This window comes from Augochlora pura, chromosome 4 (assembly GCF_028453695.1).
Source record: "Augochlora pura isolate Apur16 chromosome 4, APUR_v2.2.1, whole genome shotgun sequence".
NCBI lineage: Eukaryota > Metazoa > Arthropoda > Insecta > Hymenoptera > Halictidae > Augochlora > Augochlora pura.
The window spans coordinates 9,880,234-9,903,739 of NC_135775.1; the positions used below are offsets into that span (position 1 = coordinate 9,880,234).

At 34.4% G+C, this 23,506-nt stretch overlaps 4 protein-coding genes across 6 annotated transcripts; 2 read left to right on the plus strand and 2 right to left on the minus strand.

The window, feature by feature from the left end:
* Window positions 1–44: 44 nt before the first annotated feature.
* Window positions 45–1,446, minus strand: LOC144468993 (uncharacterized). Of its 2 annotated transcripts, XM_078178831.1 has the most exons (3): window positions 1,355–1,446; window positions 820–1,235; window positions 45–313 (listed from the first exon to the last, which is right to left on the minus strand). In XM_078178831.1, exons 2-3 carry the CDS (start codon window positions 1,211–1,213, stop codon window positions 45–47), a joined length of 663 nt encoding a protein of 220 aa, XP_078034957.1. In that variant the 5' UTR covers window positions 1,214–1,235; window positions 1,355–1,446. The 2 variants fall into 2 exon arrangements, with proteins under 2 accessions (XP_078034957.1, XP_078034956.1); XM_078178830.1 differs by having other exon boundaries at window positions 820–1,426.
* A 3,705-nt stretch (window positions 1,447–5,151) lies between these two features.
* Window positions 5,152–7,387, plus strand: LOC144469319 (uncharacterized). Its single transcript, XM_078179446.1, has 4 exons — window positions 5,152–5,188; window positions 5,260–5,315; window positions 5,399–6,483; window positions 6,548–7,387. The coding sequence occupies exons 1-4, from the start codon at window positions 5,152–5,154 to the stop codon at window positions 7,344–7,346; spliced, it is 1,977 nt and encodes a 658-aa protein (XP_078035572.1). The 3' UTR covers window positions 7,347–7,387.
* Window positions 7,388–8,277: 890 nt separating this feature from the next.
* On the minus strand, window positions 8,278–17,633 carry LOC144468971 (general transcription factor 3C polypeptide 3). Of its 2 annotated transcripts, XM_078178802.1 has the most exons (12): window positions 17,364–17,633; window positions 12,550–12,724; window positions 12,318–12,475; window positions 11,971–12,242; window positions 11,568–11,879; window positions 11,201–11,507; window positions 10,998–11,127; window positions 10,443–10,700; window positions 10,188–10,376; window positions 9,787–10,104; window positions 9,466–9,708; window positions 8,278–9,395 (listed from the first exon to the last, which is right to left on the minus strand). In XM_078178802.1, the coding sequence occupies exons 2-12, from the start codon at window positions 12,709–12,711 to the stop codon at window positions 9,045–9,047; spliced, it is 2,700 nt and encodes an 899-aa protein (XP_078034928.1). In that variant the 5' UTR covers window positions 12,712–12,724; window positions 17,364–17,633; the 3' UTR covers window positions 8,278–9,044. The 2 variants fall into 2 exon arrangements, with proteins under 2 accessions (XP_078034928.1, XP_078034927.1); XM_078178801.1 differs by lacking the exons at window positions 8,278–9,395; window positions 9,466–9,708; window positions 9,787–10,104; ... (6 more) ...; window positions 12,318–12,475; window positions 12,550–12,724 and adding exons at window positions 13,836–14,257; window positions 14,362–16,202; window positions 16,287–16,472; window positions 16,540–16,995.
* A 303-nt stretch (window positions 17,634–17,936) lies between these two features.
* S1p (membrane-bound transcription factor site-1 protease) lies at window positions 17,937–23,451 on the plus strand. The gene is made up of 14 exons (XM_078179362.1): window positions 17,937–18,306; window positions 18,499–19,037; window positions 19,123–19,254; window positions 19,331–19,540; window positions 19,613–19,797; window positions 19,875–20,172; window positions 20,295–20,446; window positions 20,672–20,952; window positions 21,026–21,137; window positions 21,215–21,473; window positions 21,542–21,816; window positions 21,914–22,194; window positions 22,269–22,545; window positions 22,620–23,451. Exons 2-14 carry the CDS (start codon window positions 18,513–18,515, stop codon window positions 22,984–22,986), a joined length of 3,354 nt encoding a protein of 1,117 aa, XP_078035488.1. The 5' UTR covers window positions 17,937–18,306; window positions 18,499–18,512; the 3' UTR covers window positions 22,987–23,451.
* The last annotated feature ends 55 nt before the right edge of the window (window positions 23,452–23,506 follow it).

A 23,506-nucleotide genomic window follows, 5' to 3' on the forward strand; every position in this document is an offset into this window, starting at 1 on the left:
TATGATATGTAATCCTTCACCAAAGATGAATCAGTCGTTTCATATCACTTCGTTCCGATAATAGATTCCACGCTAAAAGAAATCGTTGATTTTTTCTCCAAACAAGATGAGCCGGTAGTTCCAGAAATGTCACTGAGGTCTGTCACAGCGGAAGCGAAGTTGTTGAAATTCTTCTTAATCTTCCGCGGCTCCGGAACATTTTCAAACCAAGGAATCGGAGAATATGTAGTTGGAAAGGACTCTAATTTCTTGGAATTTTCAGAGTCTTGCTCATTATGCGACAAACCATTCAATAAGGGCGCGTCTGCCGTAACTGAAATAAAACGGAAAGTTCACGTTTTAAGAAAAACATTATATCAACCTTATACATGTATGTAACTTATATTCTTCGTTTGCCAAAACAATGTTATATACAATCGTTTGTGTAATAATTAACCACAATCTTATGTGTATTGATCACAGCTGAGGCCATGCGGATCATTTTACGATTTCCTAAAGAACGTTTTATACGTACTTCGTCACCAATACAAGGATTGGTAAATGAAACGAAGAAAATGTTGAAAATTTAGTATGATTGAATTTAACAATTTATTTATCTTATCAAAACGAATGTTATTAAAATATGGAAGCATATCATTTTCATCTTTTAAATGAAAAAATCTTGTGACCATACAAGATAGTTATCTTTAATGACCACGAAAAATTTTGTCGAGTTTCCAAATGCATGTAAGTTTTATTGAAGTATGGTGTTTACACCCTATGTAATATACTATATCTTTCAATAGAACTTTCCTTCAATATTTATACAATAATACTAACATGCTGTGGGTAAGCCATGAATAGACTTCAACCCATAAAACCCTTGCGTTACGCTGATGCTGGTCTGCGTGAAATGCAATTGATGACGCTGGAAGTTCTTTGTCCTGCGGCAAACAGGACTTTGATCAGTCTTTAATAAGTACGACGAGGCGGAAGTGTCCATGGGTGCATGGCAGACAGCAGAGACATTTTCACCGAAATAATTTCCTTGGGCCTGTTGTTGTCTTCTCAGTGCTACCTGCGCTGCCATCACCCGCTGTCTTTCAACCACGAGCAAACAACAAGGACAACGGCAATCCTTCCACGCGCACGACCTTTTGTGACCCTTTAGACCGGAAATCACACCGTGGTTGCGGCATCTCGCGCACTTTGGACTCCTCAGACGTTGTTCCATGTTGGAATGCACTTGGCTAGAACTGTTGTTCTCCGTTTTCATCTTTATTGCTCGTAGAATATCCCTTAGGCAATATGCACTTCCAAAGTCACTTCATTGAAATATGATATTCCTTATCTTAACCAGTTTTGAATTACTCACGAAAAATGTACAACGGACTTCACCAAGGAGCTTCGTACCCTTCGAAACCGTTCCCGAATTTCTGCACACTGCTTGGACGAAGCGTGCCCTACGCACTGTTGAATGAGTTATATACTTAGAGGAATCTTTTTCCTGTGGCGAAGGAGGTGTTCCTTCATCTCCTCCTACCGATTCAAAATGTATTTTTAGAGAAGAAACACGCTGGGATTGGCTCCGAACGCGAAGAAATGCCGCCACCCTCGTAGACGAGGAGCCAATCGAGGACAACCAGGCCTCTCGGTGTTCTTGTTTCCATAGTGTTGTATCACCCTCAAGAAAAAGGTGAAGATCTTCGTTAAGCGAGCAATTTCTTTAATTACCGACCCCCGTGACGGGAGCATATCGATCTTCCGCAAGGCGGATCCGACATGTATACGCACAGAGAGTTGTTTGGAAGGGGAAGAACGAGATTCATGGAGTTGGATGTCTCATAAAGAAACAGACTACTTACCATTTAAAAAATCATCAATTTATTACTCAAATTAATTTTGATAATCTGAATAAACCTCGAAACCAGATCATCATGATATTTCTATAGTCAACTCGGTGTTTTTTTTTTTATTCTAGACATACTAGCTACCGCAAAAGCGTATTGTCTTCTAGATCACTTAGCTGATTTGTATAATAGGTAGAGGCGTTATGCTAATGCGGTCATTGAAATCTTTTTGTTCCTTCCCTCCGAAAGCGTTTGGTAAAACAGGGTCTGCGAAGAAGAAATAATGCAACGGTGGAAGGTAGATTTCCTTCGTAGCGTTTCCGAGGAAGAGTAACATAAACCGGACGCTTCCTCTCCGGAGTATATAGATTTTCAGGCAAAACAAGGGTAGAACGTAGCACACGGTGGGCCGCGGCACTTAAGAGCCGGCCTTCCGAAAGAACACTCATACGTTAAGAAAACATACTCGAAACTAATATTAACTATGCGTTGGCAACATCCGAGCGGATCGTATTAACGAGCTCTTAGAGCAAGATCACAGAAAGAATGCCATGTGGCCGCAGCTGGCGGTGTGTACCGTTGTTAGTCCAACGAGACTCTGTCTTCTATTTTTGCAGTACGCAATAGAGCGGAAAGGGTGTAGAGATTGCACTATACACCGATACTTGGATAATATACTATATTCTTAGTCGAACGAGTTCGGACAGCGATCCCAAGATACTCTAAACTTAAGTCTGAAATTCTGGTTCTCCAAACATCGCGAAATTCTGAGATCTATATTTTTATATATCCGAGGTACCAATGGATACTCGATTGCTTCTTCTCATACGTTGATTACCGTTAACTACACTTAGAGGTTGTAATTCTGCGATATCAATTTAAATTCGATGTGCAAACCATTCGTTGTATATGTTCAATGAAAATGCTGTAATGCCAACTAGCAGGACTTGAACATTACACACAATATGTTAACAACTTTTTAACATATGTATTTGAAAGTGTTGATCGGTTTAAGTTTCGACAGACTCTATTAATGGCACTTGTGTCGCCTTTGTGCATGATTTATGAAACGATCGTTTACAACCGCAAATGAATTTCTGTTCTTCGAATAGGAAACATCGGCTGTTAGACGACACTTTTCCTGACGAACGACGAAAGAAAGAATAATCAGGGAAGTTTAAATTTACATTCAGCTGGTAGGCACGCGTGAAACTCACCGAGGAATTCGCCCTAATGAGCGTGGAACGAAGGGGTGTCATTGTAGATGTTCCCTCCCCTTCTCCCATCGACGGCGACAGCTCCGCTCGAGGGTGTTGTCAGAACGGCAAATATGTTGACAGGTCATTCAACATCTTTCTACCGCTGGCAGCCGCGGATCCGCAGAGGATGCGTGACCAGACCGATGTTGCACCTCGGAAGAATATCTGCGGCTAAAATTGGCCCCTCTCTTTGGCTTTTCCCCGCAAAAATGACTCGCGGATTATTAATAACAGTGGTCACGTCAACTTCTGACCTAATACCGGCATAAACTACTCGATCAAACGAACCAAAAGTTTGTCATAATCAGACCAAACGTTCGCACATCTTTCAATTTTCGAGAAAGAGATTAATATTGATTTGTTGCATTTCTGAGGTCCACTTCAAAAGACCATTTCGTGGTTTATATTCGACTCTACACGTTCAGTGGTAGAAATTGTTCGAATTCGTGAAATGTTGCAATACTTTAGCATTCTCCGCGTGGTTACGCCAATTTCGCGGCTACTGTAGCATTTGTCAATCGGATACGAGATTTCATGTATTTGACAGACGGCCGACTCTATAAATAAATATTTATTAACAAGAGTAACGCAATCTCGCAGGGGAGAGCGAGCCGAGATTGAGTAACAGAAGCAGGCGGCGAACCCCCGACGAAACCGACAGCTCTCTGACATTTGCAAATCGTGGCACTTTGCATTTGTTCGCAGCCGAAAAACTGTTCGTTTCCGCTGAATCGCGGTATAAATGAATAAATCCGCGTCTTGACAGCCAGGACCGAGACCCGCGTTGAAAATTCGCCGCGTGTACCCCAAATGCGAACCGACCGAAGTGGCAGTTGCTACCTTCAATGTTGCGAACATGTTATATAACATGAAATTCAAACGATAAATCAAACTGGCGAAACATCGCGGCAGGACAACGAACACCGAAACTAACCCCGTGAAATTTCAGAGAATAATCTTGACGAGTTGTCGCGACATGTAATGCAATTTTGCAGCGAGAAGAGACACGAGGAAGTATTCTTCATTTATTTGCCGCTACTTGCAACGTCCATGGTATAAATACAAAGCCGAAGAAGTCTGCGGTCGCAGCAATACATCAGTTCAATTAACGATACTTCATCTGCTGGTAACAGAAAAGAAGATCTCGTATATTTCCTGTAGCTTTCGAGGCTTAGTTTTCGAGAAGCAAAAGGAGCAGCAGCATTAAATTCCATTATGCATTTTCCGTGAAACGTAGAATTGATTATTTATTCTATTAATATTATCGAAATATTTTATATGTTGCTAGAAAGCTGGTGAACAGCCAGTAACAAAGATCACTGCGATGCCCCACTGTACAAGCAACTTCGCATGGTACTTGAGCAAGTTTCTTGCGGGTTTCACGGGCATGCTCTTCTTTTACGTGGTTTTCCTGAAGGAGAAGTGAGTCACACGATTTAAATTAAATTGCAACGAACGCTATATCTGGGAAAAATGTTCTGCATGTTATAGAGAATATAGTTGCCTGTGCAAAGCGAGATATCGGGACTTCCTTCGTGACAGAGGAGAAAAGTGAGTCAGGTTGGTCATACGTGCGAGATTTCTCCGAGGATTTAGTTTTAATATGTTCTCGTTTCGTTGAATATATGCGTAAATTGTAACATCGTCGCGAAATCCCGAAGAATATCACGTACCGTATGGCCAGCGATGTAATGCGCATGGCGTAATCAAAAGTTCTAATACTCAGTACTAATTCCTGCACTTTAGACGACCAGGAATCTGCGGATGTGAGGCAGGGTATGCAACAACATTATTTTTTGATATTGATGTTTCATTAATATGAATGTTAATAATAGAATATTTCACGTAGGTGGCAGACCAAAGTTTATGCTTGTGGTTGCCCAAAATCTGTACACATGTGAGTATCAAAATTTAATTGTTTTTTTAGTGTCAATTATTTAATTATCTGCTATTAATTTATTCGTAATGATGTTTAGGGTGCGCTGGGCTGAAAGAATGGTTCATCGAGAACGATCCAGCAATCTCGGTGACTGCACTTGTGATAGGAAAGGATCCCGCTAAAAATGACAATGGTAATTTCGACTTCTCCAGCGAATCGCTGTAAGTCTTGCCATCATAAGTTACTTTGTTCTTGCCATGGATCAGTGACGTTCTGATTGTTTGAATTGCAGGTACATCGTCCGTAAATTGTGCACACTGTGCAACGCTACTTAATCGGAAGAGTAAGGTATATTGTAACATGACAATTTATAATTCGTTATTAATATATTTCCTGAATTAGGAATAAAGTAAACGCTATTGTCATATTAGCTTGCAGCATTAACGCCGTGTGTGAGAAAGAAAAGGTGGGGCCAACATTGTCTTTTCCGCCATTGCAGTGGAATCGTTTGTGCCAAAAAGCTTTTGAGAAAAAGTAGAAAACGTTCTTGCGCCCACGTACGTGTTTCCCAAGACACTATTACCGACTTCTGGAACTTTTGTGTTAGAAACACAAATGATGAATCGTGGAATCCTGGAAATAATGTCCTTAACCCGAAGTCGAGAATTAGATTTGCAAATTTGGAGAATGAAGATACAAAAACCGCAGATGAATCTGAAGAAAAAATCCAAAAGAATTGCTGCTACAACAGATTACATAAAAATCACAACTCTGTTGAAACAGAAGCGAATCTAGATGTCATCTCACAAAATAATGACAAATATATAGACGAAGTTCCTTCGAAGTCAAGTGAAGAAAATAGCAAACGGGAAGTGTCATGCGATCTTGTTGATATGAATATGTCTCAGTCATCCGACCAACATATTGAAGTTCCTTGCAAGGAACAAAACTATTTCAACAATGCATCAAAGATGATTTTAGATCAGGATATTTCGAACTCGCAAAATGTTAATGAGATCTGCGATATTAATGCGAGAACTGAATTGGCAATTGATTCGAACGAAAGCGATTATTCTTTAAAAGAAAATAAAAAAGTGTCTAAAAGCGAGACCAGTTTTAGCGAAACAATTATAACAGATACTTGTATGGATTCGATTCTGTACCGCGAATTGCGAACAAAACGTGCTTCTAAAATGGAGGAAGAGTTGCCAATAGTTCGTTCAAAATCTAGCAATGGCATTGAATCAAAATTGAGTCTTGGATCGGAACAGAGTAAGTTGGTTCAAAATTCGAATACCGATAAAAAGACTCTAGAAAATTATTCACAACCGGTTTTTGTCAAAGAAACAGATACATATAGTTCAGAATGTTCCGCGACAAAGCCATTTGTGACTTCAGGATCGCAAAACAAGTGCCTTCATGATGATTTTGAAACTGTTTCTACTTGTTTCAACGCCAGTCAAGCGGGTACAATAAGACAAAAGAACGTTTGCAGAAATTGTTCTCACAATTTAAAGTTAGTTATCGACTTTCTTACATACTTAAGCGGCTTACATTTAATACTCGTATCATCGTTTCAGAAGTCGCAATCGGCCAAAATGGAACATCCCTAAAAGAGGTTCCTCGGCGAAATTCAACTCTGAAGTCTTGGAGCAACACTGTAAATCCACCTGTAATAGTTCACATCCGCAAAAAAACAATTTCTCTAATGACAATATGAAATTAGGAAGGATCATCGATTCTATGTTCGATCGCGGATCTACTTTAGCTACGGGAAACTGTTTCCCGAAATATAAAACGCCGTTCTCACTAAACGAAAAGAGAGTAATTGTGAACATGGCCAAGAATCAGAAGTATGAAGACCGAACAATTCTCGGGGAAAGTTCTTCCGTAGTTTCTTCCGAAAGCTCTGATAGCGATAATCGAGCCTCTCTCCGTCGTCCATTATGCAAATCAAGAATACGTAATCAACATAATCACAGTCGCATTTCTTCATCTAAATTGTCCCCGTGGAAAAGGTGTCCGTCTTGCACGGTATTGTTCGAGTACTCCAACTACAAGAAAGGGGAATCGATCTCCACCGTTCAAAAGCGGAAAAGAGATCAAAGATGGGGGGGGAGTTCAGCATCAACTTCTTCAATATCGTCTGTCGCGACATCAATTTCTAGGGAAACCTACGCGTTTAGAAGGAATAATCCTAATCGGAACATGCATATCCTATTTAGAAAAGGTAACAGAATGTTTGATGAAGAAGATGCAAGTGTTTGGGAATCGAGGAACAGATTTAGAGGGCCTAGACTTTACGAACAAGACACAAATAATAGAACGATATACACGAATGAACGTTGTGTAAATTGGGGCTTCAATTGTGCTTATTAAGTGATTTTTATTTAAGTAGTAAGAAAATGAGTAACTTCATCAGCGACAAAGAGGTGCAAGTCGCATGGTCCAATTATTGAGATTTAATGTAAGCAAAGGTCTCTGTAGAACATACTGACAGGATTAATCGGACATTCTTAATCTGTCACTTTTGCTTTGTTACAATGACAAGTGAGAAAGAAGAGAAGATGTCCCATCGAAATAAAATTAAATAATCTTGCCTTATTTCGAAATTTCCAAAAGTTTGAATAGAAAGAACGAATTTTCATTTGTTTCCTGACTCTCTAAAATGAATTCAAGATTATATCCACCGTGTCTTTTACTGGAACAGTATATCATGATGTTTGAACGAATCTTACAATCGCTGAAAAACGGAAAATTGAAACGTGGCCCCTTTGATTGTAAATTTAACGGTGATAACCGTAAGGAACAACAGTAACGAGTGGTCGTAATTGGCAGGTACCGAGTTAGTAGTGAAACGCCGTGAATAAATTGGACGTACAGGGGTGACGCGTCCCGTTGGACGTGCGTTGGAAAATCTGAAACTCGATTAATACGCGTCGTGTCCGTAGGTGAAGAGTCTATAAGTAGAATCTTCGGCGGACACGGACGTCAGTCATATTCATATATTATATTCTGAGCCGGTAGACGAAACCTTCCTTTACGCTAACGAGATATCCGCGACGGTTAACACTATGCATACATCACATGATGCCACGGTATACATCTTCAACGCAAATTTCAGCTACAATTTGCTCGACGAAAAAGCGACTTTCTGTTTTCATGTTATGAACCAAGCGGTTCTTTAGTTTATAAAGCATGTGTATGTTATACTTTATGACCGTTGTGATACATATTTATTTTTACTGAAGGTCTTTAACAACTCGATAAATTTTGTAATGGAATAGGGATAAGAAATGAAAGATTTGTTCAAGCTATAATTTTATTTCATGCTGATTGAAGTTTATATAAGTACATAACTATTGCTAAATAGAAAAAATAATTTATAGGAAATAATCCAATGATTTTTAAGTTGACAACGAAACAGCGAAAACGTTTGTCGATGCACTGGTGTTTGCACGACAGCAAAGCCTTTTTTCCTCTCGTATGTTCTCATCTCAATCTACTCAAGAATCTCTCTGAATGGCAGGCTTTGTAAAGGAAACGTCGCAGCTGCGTCCCTCTCGCTTCGTATTTTGCACACATTCCGATGAAATAAAACGAGACTAGTAAGGGTGTCGAGTTCAACCGAGAAGAAATATTTCGAAACGGGATGTTAAATGAGCGAACTGTCCGACTGTCACTCCGCCTAGTACCCAGTTTCTTAGCACTTAACGAAAATATGAGCCAAAATGAATCTACATATTTTCGGTATCCATGTTACATATAGACTTAACGTAACACTACCACACTCTTTACAAACGATTTCAAAACTATACTTTCTTCTGTATATTGTTTATTTATTTACAAATAAATTGCTTCATACAGCTAAAATAAAGAGTAGACTGAACTAATTGCCAACATTGTAGTCATAACTTTATCACGTTTGTAGGATATCATTATTAGTATTCTCCAATAAATTTTTCTGTTTAGTTTCATAACTAGTATATACAATTTTACAACAATATTGTAACTTTCAGAAGAATTATTTAAAGTGAATAATATTGCACGTTATATTTTTCCATGTTTTGTTCTATATCAGTTTTTTGTTAGAAGATATTCTTTCTCTGAAATAAGTTTATTTTTTGTAAAACATTTTTCAATCCATTCGCTTCTGACAACTATTACATGCCTCTGTAATTCATTGTCTATTATACTTCTTAATTCAGAATTGATAGAACGCTCATCAGTAAATATGTGCGTTACAGAATCGTCAAAAGTTTCTTTAACAGTTCCAGCCAAAAAACGAAATCCATATTTGTTCAAGTCTGATGGATTATTGAAATATCCCACTATGCTCCTAAACATGGAGTAAGGTGAAATTCCGTCGTCGAACAACTCTTCGTCTAACTTTTTCATTTGTGCAAGATCGAGTTCCATAAACTGTGCCTAAATAAGATTTTATAACATTGTCAATTTTATACTTAAAATTGTACAACTAATTGGATGAGAATAGTACCTCTTCTGCAGCTTTTTTTAATGAACGTTTTAAACTTTCTTCGGTTGCATCTTCAAAGAAATTGTCATAATAATCGTCGTAATATTGCGCTAGCCGAGACTTTGTTGATTCACGACAAGTTATTAGATCCCATGGGAGAAAGTCATTTAATGAAGACCAGTTTTCTTCTTTAATAATGCGCTTGAACCAATCTATTGTTACCACGTCGTATTTATTGCTTTGTATAATATTGTTCGCCCTTGCCTGAGAGGATCAATTTTTATATATTACTTATTAATCCCCATTAATAATCTAATAAAAATGTACAATTAAAATACTTACTGTTTTAACTTTACCAACAATGATACAGTAAGTTTCATTTAATGGGTTTTGTACAACCTTTGCTCTATGTTGCCATAGAATTTCTTCAATACGTTCTTTGGGAAACTCAACATTTCCATTTATTACACAAATTTCTTTACCATCAAGAAGTCTTGTCAGATAAGCGGGTGGATTTTCATAGATACTTCGTCTCAAGGGTTTATTGTCACATTTGAGAGAACGTGACTTTATTGTCTTGCGTACTTTCGCTTCAGAAGTATCTTCTATATCATCATGGTCTGCATCTCGTTTCGTTAGTTTTTGAACTGGTCGAGAATCCTAATTACCAATAAATTATACTAAACATATACATAGTCATATAATGGAATTCATAAAACTCAATCCTTTTGAAAAACACATACTTTAACTAACGATAACAGTTCTACAGTGGTGCATACATTGTACCATGGTTTGTCAGTTCTAATCTTGGTAACTCGTGGGAATCTTAAACTATATTCTGTTGGATAATCGTTACTTCTTATCATCTCAGATGCCCTTACTGTAACAATTATAGATTCTTCAGGAGTAACCCACAGACGTGGTTTATCTACCTAGAAAAATTAAAATTAAGGTTACTAACTTAATATATTTAAAAATATCTGTATTATGTAGCTTACCCTAGGTGGAACTACATTTGCTGGGCATTCTGTTTTACATTTTTCTTGAAGCTTATTAGAAAGACCTCTTAATTCATCGTCGGAAAACCCGTTACTTACTCTTACAACTGATAGAAACACTGTTGGATATTCTCCTGGAATATCTGATGGTCTAGCAACACCTACCAAAAAACTCTTTATCATATTCATGAACTTTCCCTCCCCATAATATCCACCAAGGATAATCAAATCGACATCATTCACCAAATTTTCCGAGTACTGCAACAGCATATTGTAAAATATAGAAAAAGTACGACAACATGACTATGTATCTCTCTCAGACGAAAAGATAATATACGCATGCCATGCTTTAATTTCTCGTGTTGAGATCATTCTAACATGCAAACTTTGAATTATATGTATAATGTACCTTCTACAAATATGTAAATATAACATAAATTGTCATTCCTACACAGAGTTCTTTCGGTTGGTAAAGAAACAACATAATTCAACGTTTACGTGTGCCATCTTTTTGTCCGAGTATGTAGTAATATTTGTTAATGAAGGAAACAGTACCTCTGCTTTTATTTTATAACAACCACTACCATCTCGTACGTTTGGTTTATATTTAATGTCACATTTTTTTATTACTAGTCCTTCTTCTTTGTTTTTCATACTCTCATTGAATAACCGGTATAATCCTTCACTTTCAACAAAATATTTGAATTATCTATGTACACAATTTTCTTCTTAAATTATTTTTTAAATTTGAATTGTACCTTGTAGAAATCTTTTTGTTTTCGCACATCATAAGAGAACCTTCTTCTTCGTCAAATGCTTCTTTTAAAATGTTCAACCTTTTCTCATAAATCTCGTTAGTAAGTAATATATCATTGTACATAATGATGTCATATGCAATAAAACATGGCTGATGACGACTGTTACTTGATAACTTTTTAACATCAAAATTCATTGCCTTTGAACCCAACAACTTCTTTTTTTTATGCCAACCCATTAATTCACCATCTAGGATTATTGATTTACATTGAGAGTTTAATAGTCGACTAAATACTCCGCTCATAAAACCTGTAATAACGAAATATATTAAATACATTAATTTTTACTTACAATACGTGTTAACTATACCTGAAGAACTAGTTTGTCCATAACCAGGATTACTTGTAATTTCGAATCCTTTTCTTGTAAAATATTTATAGCTACCATCTTTCATGTGCACCTGAGATCGTTCACCATCATATTTACATTGAACAAAATATTGTTCACCTCTGACAAAAAGTTTTTTTGTATCCTCAATTTTACATTTCTCTAACAGCATGGGTCTAAAATGTGAGAATACTTTGATATCATGGTGATACCTCAACTGATTATTAAACAATGTGTCACAAACGTGATGCAAATTTGACACATTAAGTGCTGAATTTGCATCTGGATGAATAACTAAAAAAACAATAACATGTATATCAGTAAATTATAAAGCATTTCGTAAAAAACCACTGCAACAGGTAAATGCTAATGTGAAAAAATATACCTGCCAGTATTTTCTTTTCTCCAATATTAAGTTTTAAATCTTTAAGAATTATTCGTGTTATCCATTTAAACTCTAATGCATTGATTTTTCCTAACAAAATTTTAAAGGTTTCATCTTTTTGTGCAAGACTTTCGTTTTTCAATGATATACTATCAATGAATGCATTAACTTGTTCTATACTAAGGTCTGAAGATTCACTTTTGAAGCGTTTCCATAAAGTCCAAAAAGCTATTTCTGCAAAATCACGCCCTGTCTTTCCCGTTCTTGGAACTCTAAAACAATATCGTATTCCTATTAATTTTGTTTTATAACAATAACAAGAAAAATATATCAATTAGTAATCTTACTTGTATTCTAAAAGTTTATTTGCATCCTTACTGCCTTTACCTAAGCAAAATACACGAATATAAAGAGTGGCAAGAGATTTCTCTTTTAGATTAGTAGAACCACGTTCTCGTTCCAGTCGAGGTAAAATTAATCTGAATATGGGGAAGATTGAAACATCCTAATAATAAAGAAAATCATAAATGGCAATCAATTATTATTACTGAAATATTATTAAATGGTATACAACTATACCGCATTAGGATCTTGTGTCTTCAATTTGCTACCAATACAACGACAATGTTGCATGAATTCCTTTAACACATCAGCCTTTTTAGCAATAGTTGCTTTGGTAACTTCTTCGAAGACATTGCATAATTGTTTAAATTCAATTTTTTCTGCCAAGGAGACACTCATATCGTTTACGAACCTAATGAACAATAATAACTGATTATAATAAATATAGCAACCTCAAAAACATGTATAACATATATGTGCCCATAATTATGAAAGTGGTCTAAGTCATATTTTCTATAAAAAATATTTTTACATTATGCGACATTTTAATTTATAATTTTATTAGTCTTGATTAATGGAAATTTATTATAGATATGAAATTTTGTGTGAATTTCATAAGAAAATGTTGTTTTTAAAGCTTGAATTGACTTAGACCATTTTCAAAATTAACTGAATGTTCTATAAATGACATAAAGCAAGAACGAACTATGAGTTTTATTTGAAACAATAACTTTAATGAAATAATTCGTGCACATTTATTAATGATACTAAAAAAATAATACATTTTCGTCATTTCGAGTTTTTAAGATTTTTAAAATATTCCTGAAAAACTGGAGGAATGTATGGTAGCAAACACATAATATCTTTATGTTTTTCTCCCGATGCTGGTCTAGTGGTGGTGTATAAAGGAAGTAGCTTAATATTTCCGTATATTTTGGGACTTCCTCTTTTAGGTGAAAGATCCAAAACGTGGAATTCAGAAGCATCTAAAGAAGTTTTATAGAACATTTTATATGGATCATTTTTCACGAATCTCGTCCATTGTATTCGCAACCAAGAGACAGATTCGCTCGCGGTATTTTTTCCTCTTCTTGTTGTTCACTCTTCTAGTGATTTCATTGAAATAAAATCCGTCTGCGACATTCGTTTTATCGAAAATGTATTTCTTCTTCTACACTTTTCTATCAGTTCATAATAGTGCTCAGGGTTGTATAGGTAATTTGCTTTTTTTATTTTCATTTCTATCAACCCAAAACCACGGTCATTCGGTAGAAAGGACCAAGTTATGTTTATATAATTTCCTTAAATTTTTGACTTAGACCACTTTCATAATTAACACTGAATGAATTCCATATAATGTTGAAATTACAACCACCATCTAACGGTTCATTTTTGACGATATCGTAAAAATTACATTGAATAAATTTAGTTTAAAATAACTAATAAACTCATTTTTTTTAAATTTTGACTTAGACCACCTTCATAATTATGGGCACATATGTAAGAGGTATGTATCATATTTCTAAATATTAAAATTCATATGAGGGTGTTAATACATTTATTTACAATCGTAACAATTCATTTCACATTTCTCTTACATATCATAAGTCCTAGGTCTTGCAGAAGACCAGGTACAAATAATATTACACACTAACGCTCTTAAACTAAATTGTAATGTAATCTTCAAGATACATTCTTGCTAAAATATAATTTTCCGAGTGTAAATAAATAAGATGTAGATTGAAGGCAGCTTCTTGCTTCAGGTCTAAAAGACGTGAATTTTTCTGTACTAGTTCACCAGGATGTTCATTAAGTACTAATTTGTAAAAATGCACAGCTGCTGGTAATAAACCAATTTGATGAAATGCACGACCCATATTATAGTATGTTTCTTGTTTTCCATCTTCACCTCGTAGTTGACAATATTTTCTTAAAAAAGCAATACCTAAAATAAAATAATACAATGTTTACATAAAGTACTTTTCAAATATAACTTTTAGTATACATACATGCATAGCAGATGATAAGCTTAAATAAATTTATAATTACCTTGAATTATAAGTTGATTCTTTTTAGCAGATGATTTTTGGCATGCCATTTGAAATAAAGTTATACCTATAAGTAGAGCTAACAATGCGCTAGGTGCTACTTTAAAGAGAGAAATGTAATCATTAAAAGCATATATGTATGTTGCTGAAACAAGACAATTGTTCGCATGCATTACATGTACATAAGAAAATACATCTTCTCTTCCAAGAAGACGCATAATAAATCTGTTATGCCGAGAATCTTGTGCCTTTTGAACAATAATATTCAATAAATTCCAAGAATTTGGAGTTTGACAAATACGTAGCAGATGTCGCACGATATTATATCCATGATAAGAATCGTTATTATAAATACAGGCAAACGAGCACAAAAACATTATATGCTCGTTTCTTTTTTCAAATCTCTTTGATGTTAAAGCACTCAAACAAATTCTTTGGAGTAAACCATATTTCTTTAATTTACAAGCTAATTTACACATTTGCAGAAGCAAAAAGAATTCACTTCTCTCACTAAGATCTGTTGGATTAAGAAACACAGGAGCATTATCTTCCTCAAATTTTTCTCCACGTGCTAGCCGATTAAGTTTCAAAGAATCTATACGGTGTTGAACGGAGTATGGTCTTGTTATTGCACTTATCTCAACTTTGTTTCGTATATGAATACAATGTCTAGAGAAGAGCAACATACCAGATCGAAAATATTCATCATATCTCTTCACTTTATGAAGAAGTATTGTTCTTCTGTAAATTACTTGAGGATCTAAAGCATCTGATTCGAGATCTTGATCAAGTATGTCTATTGCTTTATTATATTGACCTCTCAATTGATACAATTTAGCTAAAGCTATTCTTGCACCTAAATGCTGAGGGGACAATTTTGTCACAACTTCATATGATTTTATTGCTTTCTTTAATTCTTTACAGCCAACCCAGCATTCTGCATGTCGTAACCAAACTGCAGCTAAACTATAATTAGCACTATTTACTAATGGATCTAGCAATAGTAAGGCATGTTCAAATTCTTTCTTCCCCATTAATGTTTCAGCTATATCTAAAAAAAGATCTCCAGAAATTTCTGGACTTTCATACGTGTGGAATTTCGGTAAAAGCTTTTTTGCCAGTTTCATTTGCTCTAATTCAATAAGTGTTATAAGAAATTTTGCTTTTAAATCAACAGCAACACTATCCGGCATTTCACAGCTTTCTATTTCACCTATTTTCTGCTCTTCAATTTCGTCTTTCTTTTCATTTCCAGATTTTTTCACTGTTACGATAGAATTTTTATCATTCGGGTTTTTATATTTTACCCATATAGTTGTATATACTGTCAAAATATGTAAACATCTTTTAAACTTCTTTAATGCTATTAATATTTCCGTCATAATATTAACTTCCTCCAAAGTAATGAAACTAGGACACTTTGTAAAAATATTTTCCATTGCTTCTAATGCTTGTTCATTATTATTTTCCTCCATATAACGTTTGGCTAACATTTTAGAATATTTAATTACATGTTCACCATCCTCTGGTTCCAACTGGCAAACTAATTTTGAATATCCTCTTAAATAAGCCTTTTTGTCTCCATATCTTTCTAAAAGTTCTGCTCGTGTTTCATATAAGCTCACATCTTTTGGACTTCCTTGAATTGCTTTATTATAACATGTTATAGCTTGCTTAATATCTCCACTTTCAAGTGACATATTTGCTAATCTCACCCATTTATCAGAATCTTTTGGACTGAGATGAGCTGCTATTAAGGCAAATTGTAATGACTTCTCTGGCTGGTCTGTTTCATATATCATTGCCAATGTTTGAAATGGTTCTGGAGCACTTGGCACCTGTCTACAGAAATGTCAAAATGTTTACATTGCTGGAGGATATATTGTAGTATCACATTTTCCTTTTCATGTTATAACAAACACTTGCCTAATTATTTCCATACATATTTGAGCAGCTAATTCTGCATCCCCTCTGGCAAATCTTAAGTTTGCTTCACCCATCAACCCCTGTAGTGCTGGAGGAAGTGTTCGTTTTTTCCTTTTGAATTTCCCTTTTGGTCCTCTTCTTTGAGCAACTTTATTTATTCCTAAATCATCATTGTCATTTCCACATCTACACATAAAGAGATCAATTGCAATGTATTCCAAATAAAGGAATATGTGTAATTGCTAATTACTACCTAACAGGATCAGTTTCTGTAGTTTCTAAATCTATATCTTGATCCATTCTAGATGAATATTCAGAAAATGTTAATTCTCCATTTAGAAATTGTTTTGTTAATTGGTCCTCTTCATCTGCTGTCATTAATATATCTTGATCTTCTGCGTCTGTAGCAATATCCATGATAGCATTATTTTGTTCAACATAAGTATCAGATATTATGTCCTGTGTTATATCTTGAATCTCCAAAGCTTTAGCTTCAACAAATTCTGCCATATCCACATTCATATTGCTTAAAGCATTTTCATCCAATTCTTCAATTATCACTGTTGCTATTGTGTTTTCTTCATTAATTGACATAGTATCTTTCTGATCCAATGACAATAAGTTATTATCAATGTCAGCTTCTTCCATTTCACTATCCACAGTAGTTTCCATAGTAATACAATTCTCTTATTATTCTCAATAGAGAACACTATAAGTTGAAAATATGTGAATAATAAATATTATTCAATATAACAATTTCTTATAAAGGTTGTTTTAAAAACAAGAGTATAGCATCAGAAAATCCAATACAACACGCACTATATAAATAACTGCGTGACTGTTTAATTCATACATACATTAGAAACACAATAGCACATACATACACAACTAACATTAAAATATCATATTTTAAATCATTAAACTTATTTGGGTTTTCCTACAGATAATCTCAGCTCTTATAATTTATATATATAAATACACAACAATACATTATATATATATATATATATATAATGAAATATGTGTATATCTATAAAAAACAGATTTATACTGGAGGTTATTACTTAAATTCTTTACCTTCGTTAAGTGGTGCAATCCAAAAAATTTTCCAAAATAGATTTCTATGTTAACAATCACCTTTTTTGAAATGTTCCTTTACAAGGCACAAAGCACTATTAATGTATTTTAATTGCTTGAATCAACATGCAGAATGCATAATGTAAACTGTAAACGTTCGAACCTTTGCTACTGACATCATTACATATGCATACTGTGAACTATACAATATGAAGTACAGTGATGCTTCATCATATAGAGCCATTTCTACCTCACCATATTGCACCTTTTTATCCCTACCATTTTAATGCGCATCCAGCTTCGCGCAATTGATTTAGAAAGAGAACGAGAGATGACTGAGAGTGACCGACAGAAGCAGCGGGCTCTATGTGTGAATGTCCACGCGGATGAGCAAACTACATTGGTCGTCGATGTGACTGATTTCGCTTGTGTTGTGCTGTTGTAGTTCTTTATCTAAAACTGTGAGGGCAGCACTACTTAGCTGTGTACCGTTAACCAATCAGAGAAAGGCAGTTTCTGTACCATACCTCAAATGTGTGAGCCTCTTGCCCCTGGTATGGTGAGGCACTACTGTAAACAGTGTGATACGGCAGTGCATTATGATTTGTTTGATCGTCATTCACGGGCGTAATTTATTCACGAGAAAGTACAATATTGGTCACACTTCAAAGAAGTGAGGGAATGTGATGAAAATATTGCAGAAAAATGCATATTTGGAGCAGCTCAATTTTCAAATCAAGGCAAACTTTTATTTTAAGAATTTTGAGGTTATGACATCGAAAACAAGATTTTGACAATAAAGAATCATCTTTGAATTATTTACAATTTTTGTAAAAGTTAACTATTCAGACGGATATGAAGCTTCTCCTTGTTTCACTAAAACATTGAGTGGGAGTATGATAACAAATAACACTGTTTAATAAATTATGCCTTTCTACTGCATGTAAGTTTAGCAAACTGTATAAATTACTTTCACATGAATTAAATTAATTATAAGCTACAAAAATGTATATGTTTATATTAAAAAAGCAATTCGAACTTTTACAATAAATAAATAATATTTTCATAATTATAGTTCTAATTTAGCAGTAATTATGTACTTCAATTGATAATAACATTATTGCTTATTTTTCAGCTGATAATAATAGTATGAAGCCACATAAATGCTGGCTATATATTCCTTTATTGTTACTGCTTGGTATTGGAACTAAAATATCAAACAATCAAGTGAATTGTTCTGATAAACACAATAATACTGTAAGCTCTGACATTCCTAATATAACTAAATCATCCTGTCACAGTAAAGATCCAGAGCAAATAAAAGTTCACTTTGCTAGCAGAATTGTTGAAAACGAATATATTGTAGCATTTAAAGGCTACTATAAACTGCATGCACGTAAAAATTATATAAAAGCTGCATTAAATTCATCTGGCATTTACAATTGGAAAATTTTATTTCGTGACAATTTGGCTAGCGATTTTCCTAGTGATTTTGACGTTGTACTCCTGGAAGAAACAGATAAAAATAATGGTCTTGATGCCTTAACCGATCATCCCCTCATCAGGAGGGTTACACCTCAAAGACTCGTTCACAGAAGTTTAAAATTTGTGAATGCATCGGAAGATGCTGATTTCCCAGAGTATAAAAATTTTAGGAGAAAAATCAACAACTATGTGAGACTTTGAATTTTAATTTAATTATACATTATGTCATATAAATATCTGCTTATAAATATATTATCTTTTTTGGGGCTTTTAGAATAACCAATTTTGGCAATCAACCAATCGTCATACTTCACGTAGATTATTAAGAGCTATACCAAGACAAATTACAAGCATACTTCAAGCTGATGCTTTATGGGGAATGGGAGTTACAGGAAATGGTGTTAAGGTAAATAATGTAATTTAAGATCTTTATGAAAATAAAATTTGTGAATATTTGTTACATCCATAATAATTATTAATAGGTAGCGATATTTGATACCGGGCTAGCAGCTAGCCATCCGCATTTTAAAAAAATCAAAGAACGTTCTAATTGGACAAATGAAAAGACATTAGAAGATGGATTAGGTCATGGAACATTTGTAGCTGGAGTTATTGCATCATCTTGTATTGATTGCCTTGGCTTTGCACCAGATGCTGAACTTCATATTTTTCGTGTTTTTACTAATACTCAGGTATTTGTAGTAATATCTTTTAATACATATGTTCTGCTCAATATTAGACTCCCTGTTTTCTGCTATCTGCAGGTATCATACACTTCATGGTTCTTGGATGCATTCAATTATGCTATTCTTACAAAAGTCACAGTATTGAATTTAAGCATTGGGGGACCAGATTTTATGGACCATCCATTTGTTGATAAAGTATGGGAACTAACAGCAAATGGTGTAATAATGGTCTCTGCAATTGGTAACGATGGACCTTTATATGGGTAATTATAACATAATTAATATTTATGTAATATAATATTACATAATTAATAAATAATTTTGCTCCTATTTAATATAGTACACTAAACAATCCTGCGGATCAAATGGATGTCATTGGTGTAGGTGGAATCAATTGGGAAGATCAAATAGCAAGGTTTTCATCAAGGGGAATGACAACATGGGAATTACCATCAGGATATGGAAGAGTGAAACCTGATTTAGTTACTTATGGATCAGGAGTACGAGGATCAGCGTTACAAACTGGTTGCAGAACATTATCTGGAACTTCAGTTGCCAGTCCTGTGGTTGCAGGTGCTGTGGCATTGCTTGCTAGTGGATTTGTCCAAAAAGATGGCTCCTCAGTGAATAAACAGAGGGTAATTTCATGTCAAAATTATATTTTTTAGGAATATTAATACTTTTAAATTATATTTCTAAAAATAATTTAATTTATATTATGTATATATATATATATGTATGTATGTATTAATTATAAAAGGTGACGCCTGCAAGTATGAAGCAAGCATTACTTGGTTCTGCACGCCGTTTACCTGGTGTAGGAATGTTTGAACAAGGTGCTGGTAAATTGGATTTATTACGGGCGTTTCATTTTCTTCGTTCCTACACACCAATTGCTACGTTAAGTCCAAGGTAATTTACTTTCCACGTCGTAGTGTGAAACATATTATTACACTAAAGAACAACATTGTAAACATTTTCTAGTTAAACCTTTTTAATTAAGTTAAAAAATGTATCCAGAAACTTAAAAATACAATAGCAAGTTAAAATTTTGGTTTAGAAATGTTGCCAATGTTACTTCCCAATATAATTTAACCTATAGAGCTTAATGATAAAAAGTTTGTGATATATTATCAGTTATATAGATCTGACTGAGTGTCAGTACATGTGGCCGTATTGTACACAAGCTGTATATCATACTGGGATGCCAACAATTGTAAATATAACTATAATAAATGGCTTGGGAGTATCTGGTCATGTAGTAAATTTTGTATGGCATCCATACACTGGTAATGGCAATGGCGAACGGATAGACGTGTCAGTAACTTATAGTGACGTTCTTTGGCCATGGTCAGGTTGGTTAGCAATTGCAATAACAGTACCATCCTCTGCTCGTGACTGGCAAGGCATAGCACAAGGTTAAGAATATTTTGATTAATTATTTTTTTTATTAAAAACCAATATGTTTGTAATATTTGATTATAATGACAGGTCACATAGTAGTTACAATTGAATCACCACCAAGTGACGGAGAAGAAACGCCAAGACAATCTAAAATTGAATTACCCTTGAAAGCAAAAGTTATTCCTACACCCCCACGACAGTAAGTATATAATTTTCCAAAGCGTCAGTATAGAAATTCATACTATAATTAACAAAATGATAACATTTGCTTACAAGTAAACGAATTTTATGGGATCAATATCATAATTTACGATATCCACCTGGATATTTTCCTCGAGATGATCTACGCGCAAAAAATGATCCACTAGATTGGAATGGCGATCACATCCACACTAATTTCAAAGATATGTACCAACATTTACGAAATGCTGGTTATTATTTAGAAGTACTTGGTGCCCCATTCACCTGTTTCAATGCTAAGAACTATGGTACCTTGCTTATTGTGGATGCCGAAGAAGAATTCTTTCCCGAAGAAGTATTTACATATTTATAAATCAAAGTATTTATATATCAAATTATTCTAATAAACAATATTTCTTTTAGGTTGCAAAACTTAAAAAAGATGTAGAAGAAGAGGGTCTCTCTGTAATCATTTTTGCAGACTGGTATAATGTCACTGTCATGAAGAAGGTAAAGTTTTACGACGAAAATACTCGGCAGTGGTGGATTCCAGACACAGGAGGTGCAAATATACCAGCCTTAAATGATTTATTGTATCCTAATTGGGGCATAGCATTCGGAGATCAAGTACGTAATGGGCAATTTACTCTCGGTCAACATCCTCCTGTAACATTCGCATCTGGTACCACAATTACTCGGTATGACAATGTTAGCAAAGATACAATTATTTGTAAATTGCCTACTAGTTAACAAATTGTTATTTAAGATCCATATGTTTCTGTTTCGTTTATTAAGATTTCCAAAGGATGGAGTCATTATCTACGTAGAATTACACGATCAGGGACAAGAACTTTTAATAGAATCAGAATCTAGATCTACAATGTCTATGCCAATTCTTGGACTTTTCCAAACAACTGGTTATAAAAATATTCAAAAGATATATAAAGATAAAGATAAAAACGTTGTACCAGATGAAGAGAAGATAGACAAAAGTAACACGAAAGATCAAATAATACCAGGCAGAATTGTTGTGTATGGTGACTCAAACTGCATTGACGACAGTCATTTACAAAAACGTATGATTTTATAATGATCCCTAATATTATAATTAATTTTAAAAACCTAATTCATTAACATTATGCCATTTTAGCTTGCTTCTGGATGCTTGATGCCATATTGGAGTATACAACAACGGGCCATGTTGCCACAGTTTTCACTGATGAAAGTTGGACTAAAGCAAAAGTTTTGGAGAAGTCAACAATTCTAGACAACAGTGAATTGCCACAACGTATGGAGGGTAGTCATTTAAGACGACATAGTAAAGTATTATTACCTGAGAGCTCTAATACGGACCACATTCGACCACTTCCATCTTGCCCTACCATCACTCTTGCTATTCCGAAACCATTAAACGAGTCTGTTCCCATGTAAGTTTGTTAAATTTGATTCAACTACTGCATTAGTGATAGCGGCATTAATAATACGTTGAATTCCATTTTAGGAATCTTTATAAACCACAAAAGTTACTATCTGTAGGCGATACAATAGTCGTTGTAAATCCAGTTTTACAAGATACAAGTCCCTTGTGGCTTAGACGCCGAGTTGGTGCAAACATTCCGACATTACATCATGCAGAACGGAATAACATTATGGATGACTTAGAACAAAGTGACGAGAAAATTAGTGAACGGTTTTCAAGTAAGTGGAGCTACATCGCAGGAATAGTTATTGTAGGAAGTATTGTTCTGTATTTATTAAACCAGTGGAATTGCTTAATATCAAAAAGGCATTCTCGAAGAAAACGAACAGTCGGTAGATTACGAAGAGTTATTCAAACAATTTCTGTGCGCCGAGTGCCTCAAATGTGATTTTGTATTTGAGAAAGGTCAATCAGTGCAAGATAATGTTCGATTATCTACAGTACACGCTTAGAAAATAACAAACTATGTTATGTGCCTTTAAACATACAGTACTCGACATAAATTTATAAATTATATAACTTATTTTGATAAATTTTACGTGTCACTAATTCATTCTGAATATATTCATATTTCTGTTAACATATGTATAGAAAAATGTCAAATTTTTATAATGTTATGTTATTTCTTTGTTTAGTCGCTTCTATATAGTAAGCCAAAATATAAATTCACCATAACTGAATATATAGAAATACATTACTGGAATAAAATAAATTTATACTTCCAACAAATTATAAGAATATAGTTTTGGATTTAGTACTAATAGAAATTTACATGTTTATATGTATATCTCAGTGAATACGTTAAGCATTAAATTTATGATTAATATATTTGCTTTATTTAAATAAGTATATACATAAAAAATGTAATATAAATTCACCTTTCAACATTATTGACTTGTGATATATAA

Coding starts and splice junctions, on each gene's coding strand:
- LOC144468993 (XM_078178830.1), bottom strand. CDS start 1,255: ATGAAAACGGAGAACAACAGTTCTAGCCAAGTGCATTCCAACATGGAA. Junction 314..819: donor TCATGGCTTACCCACAGCAT/GTTAGTATTATT, acceptor GTTTTATTTCAG/TTACGGCAGACGCGCCCTTA.
- LOC144469319 (XM_078179446.1), top strand. CDS start 5,152: ATGACAATGGTAATTTCGACTTCTCCAGCGAATCGCT. Junction 5,189..5,259: donor GACTTCTCCAGCGAATCGCT/GTAAGTCTTGCC, acceptor TTTGAATTGCAG/GTACATCGTCCGTAAATTGT. Junction 6,484..6,547: donor AATTGTTCTCACAATTTAAA/GTTAGTTATCGA, acceptor TCATCGTTTCAG/AAGTCGCAATCGGCCAAAAT.
- LOC144468971 (XM_078178801.1), bottom strand. CDS start 16,958: ATGGAAACTACTGTGGATAGTGAAATGGAAGAAGCTGACATTGATAAT. Junction 16,473..16,539: donor ACAGAAACTGATCCTGTTAG/GTAGTAATTAGC, acceptor CTTTATGTGTAG/ATGTGGAAATGACAATGATG. Junction 14,258..14,361: donor GAATCAACTTATAATTCAAG/GTAATTATAAAT, acceptor ATTTTATTTTAG/GTATTGCTTTTTTAAGAAAA.
- S1p (XM_078179362.1), top strand. CDS start 18,513: ATGAAGCCACATAAATGCTGGCTATATATTCCTTTATTGTTACTGCTT. Junction 19,541..19,612: donor GTGTTTTTACTAATACTCAG/GTATTTGTAGTA, acceptor TGCTATCTGCAG/GTATCATACACTTCATGGTT. Junction 21,474..21,541: donor AAGAATTCTTTCCCGAAGAA/GTATTTACATAT, acceptor TATTTCTTTTAG/GTTGCAAAACTTAAAAAAGA.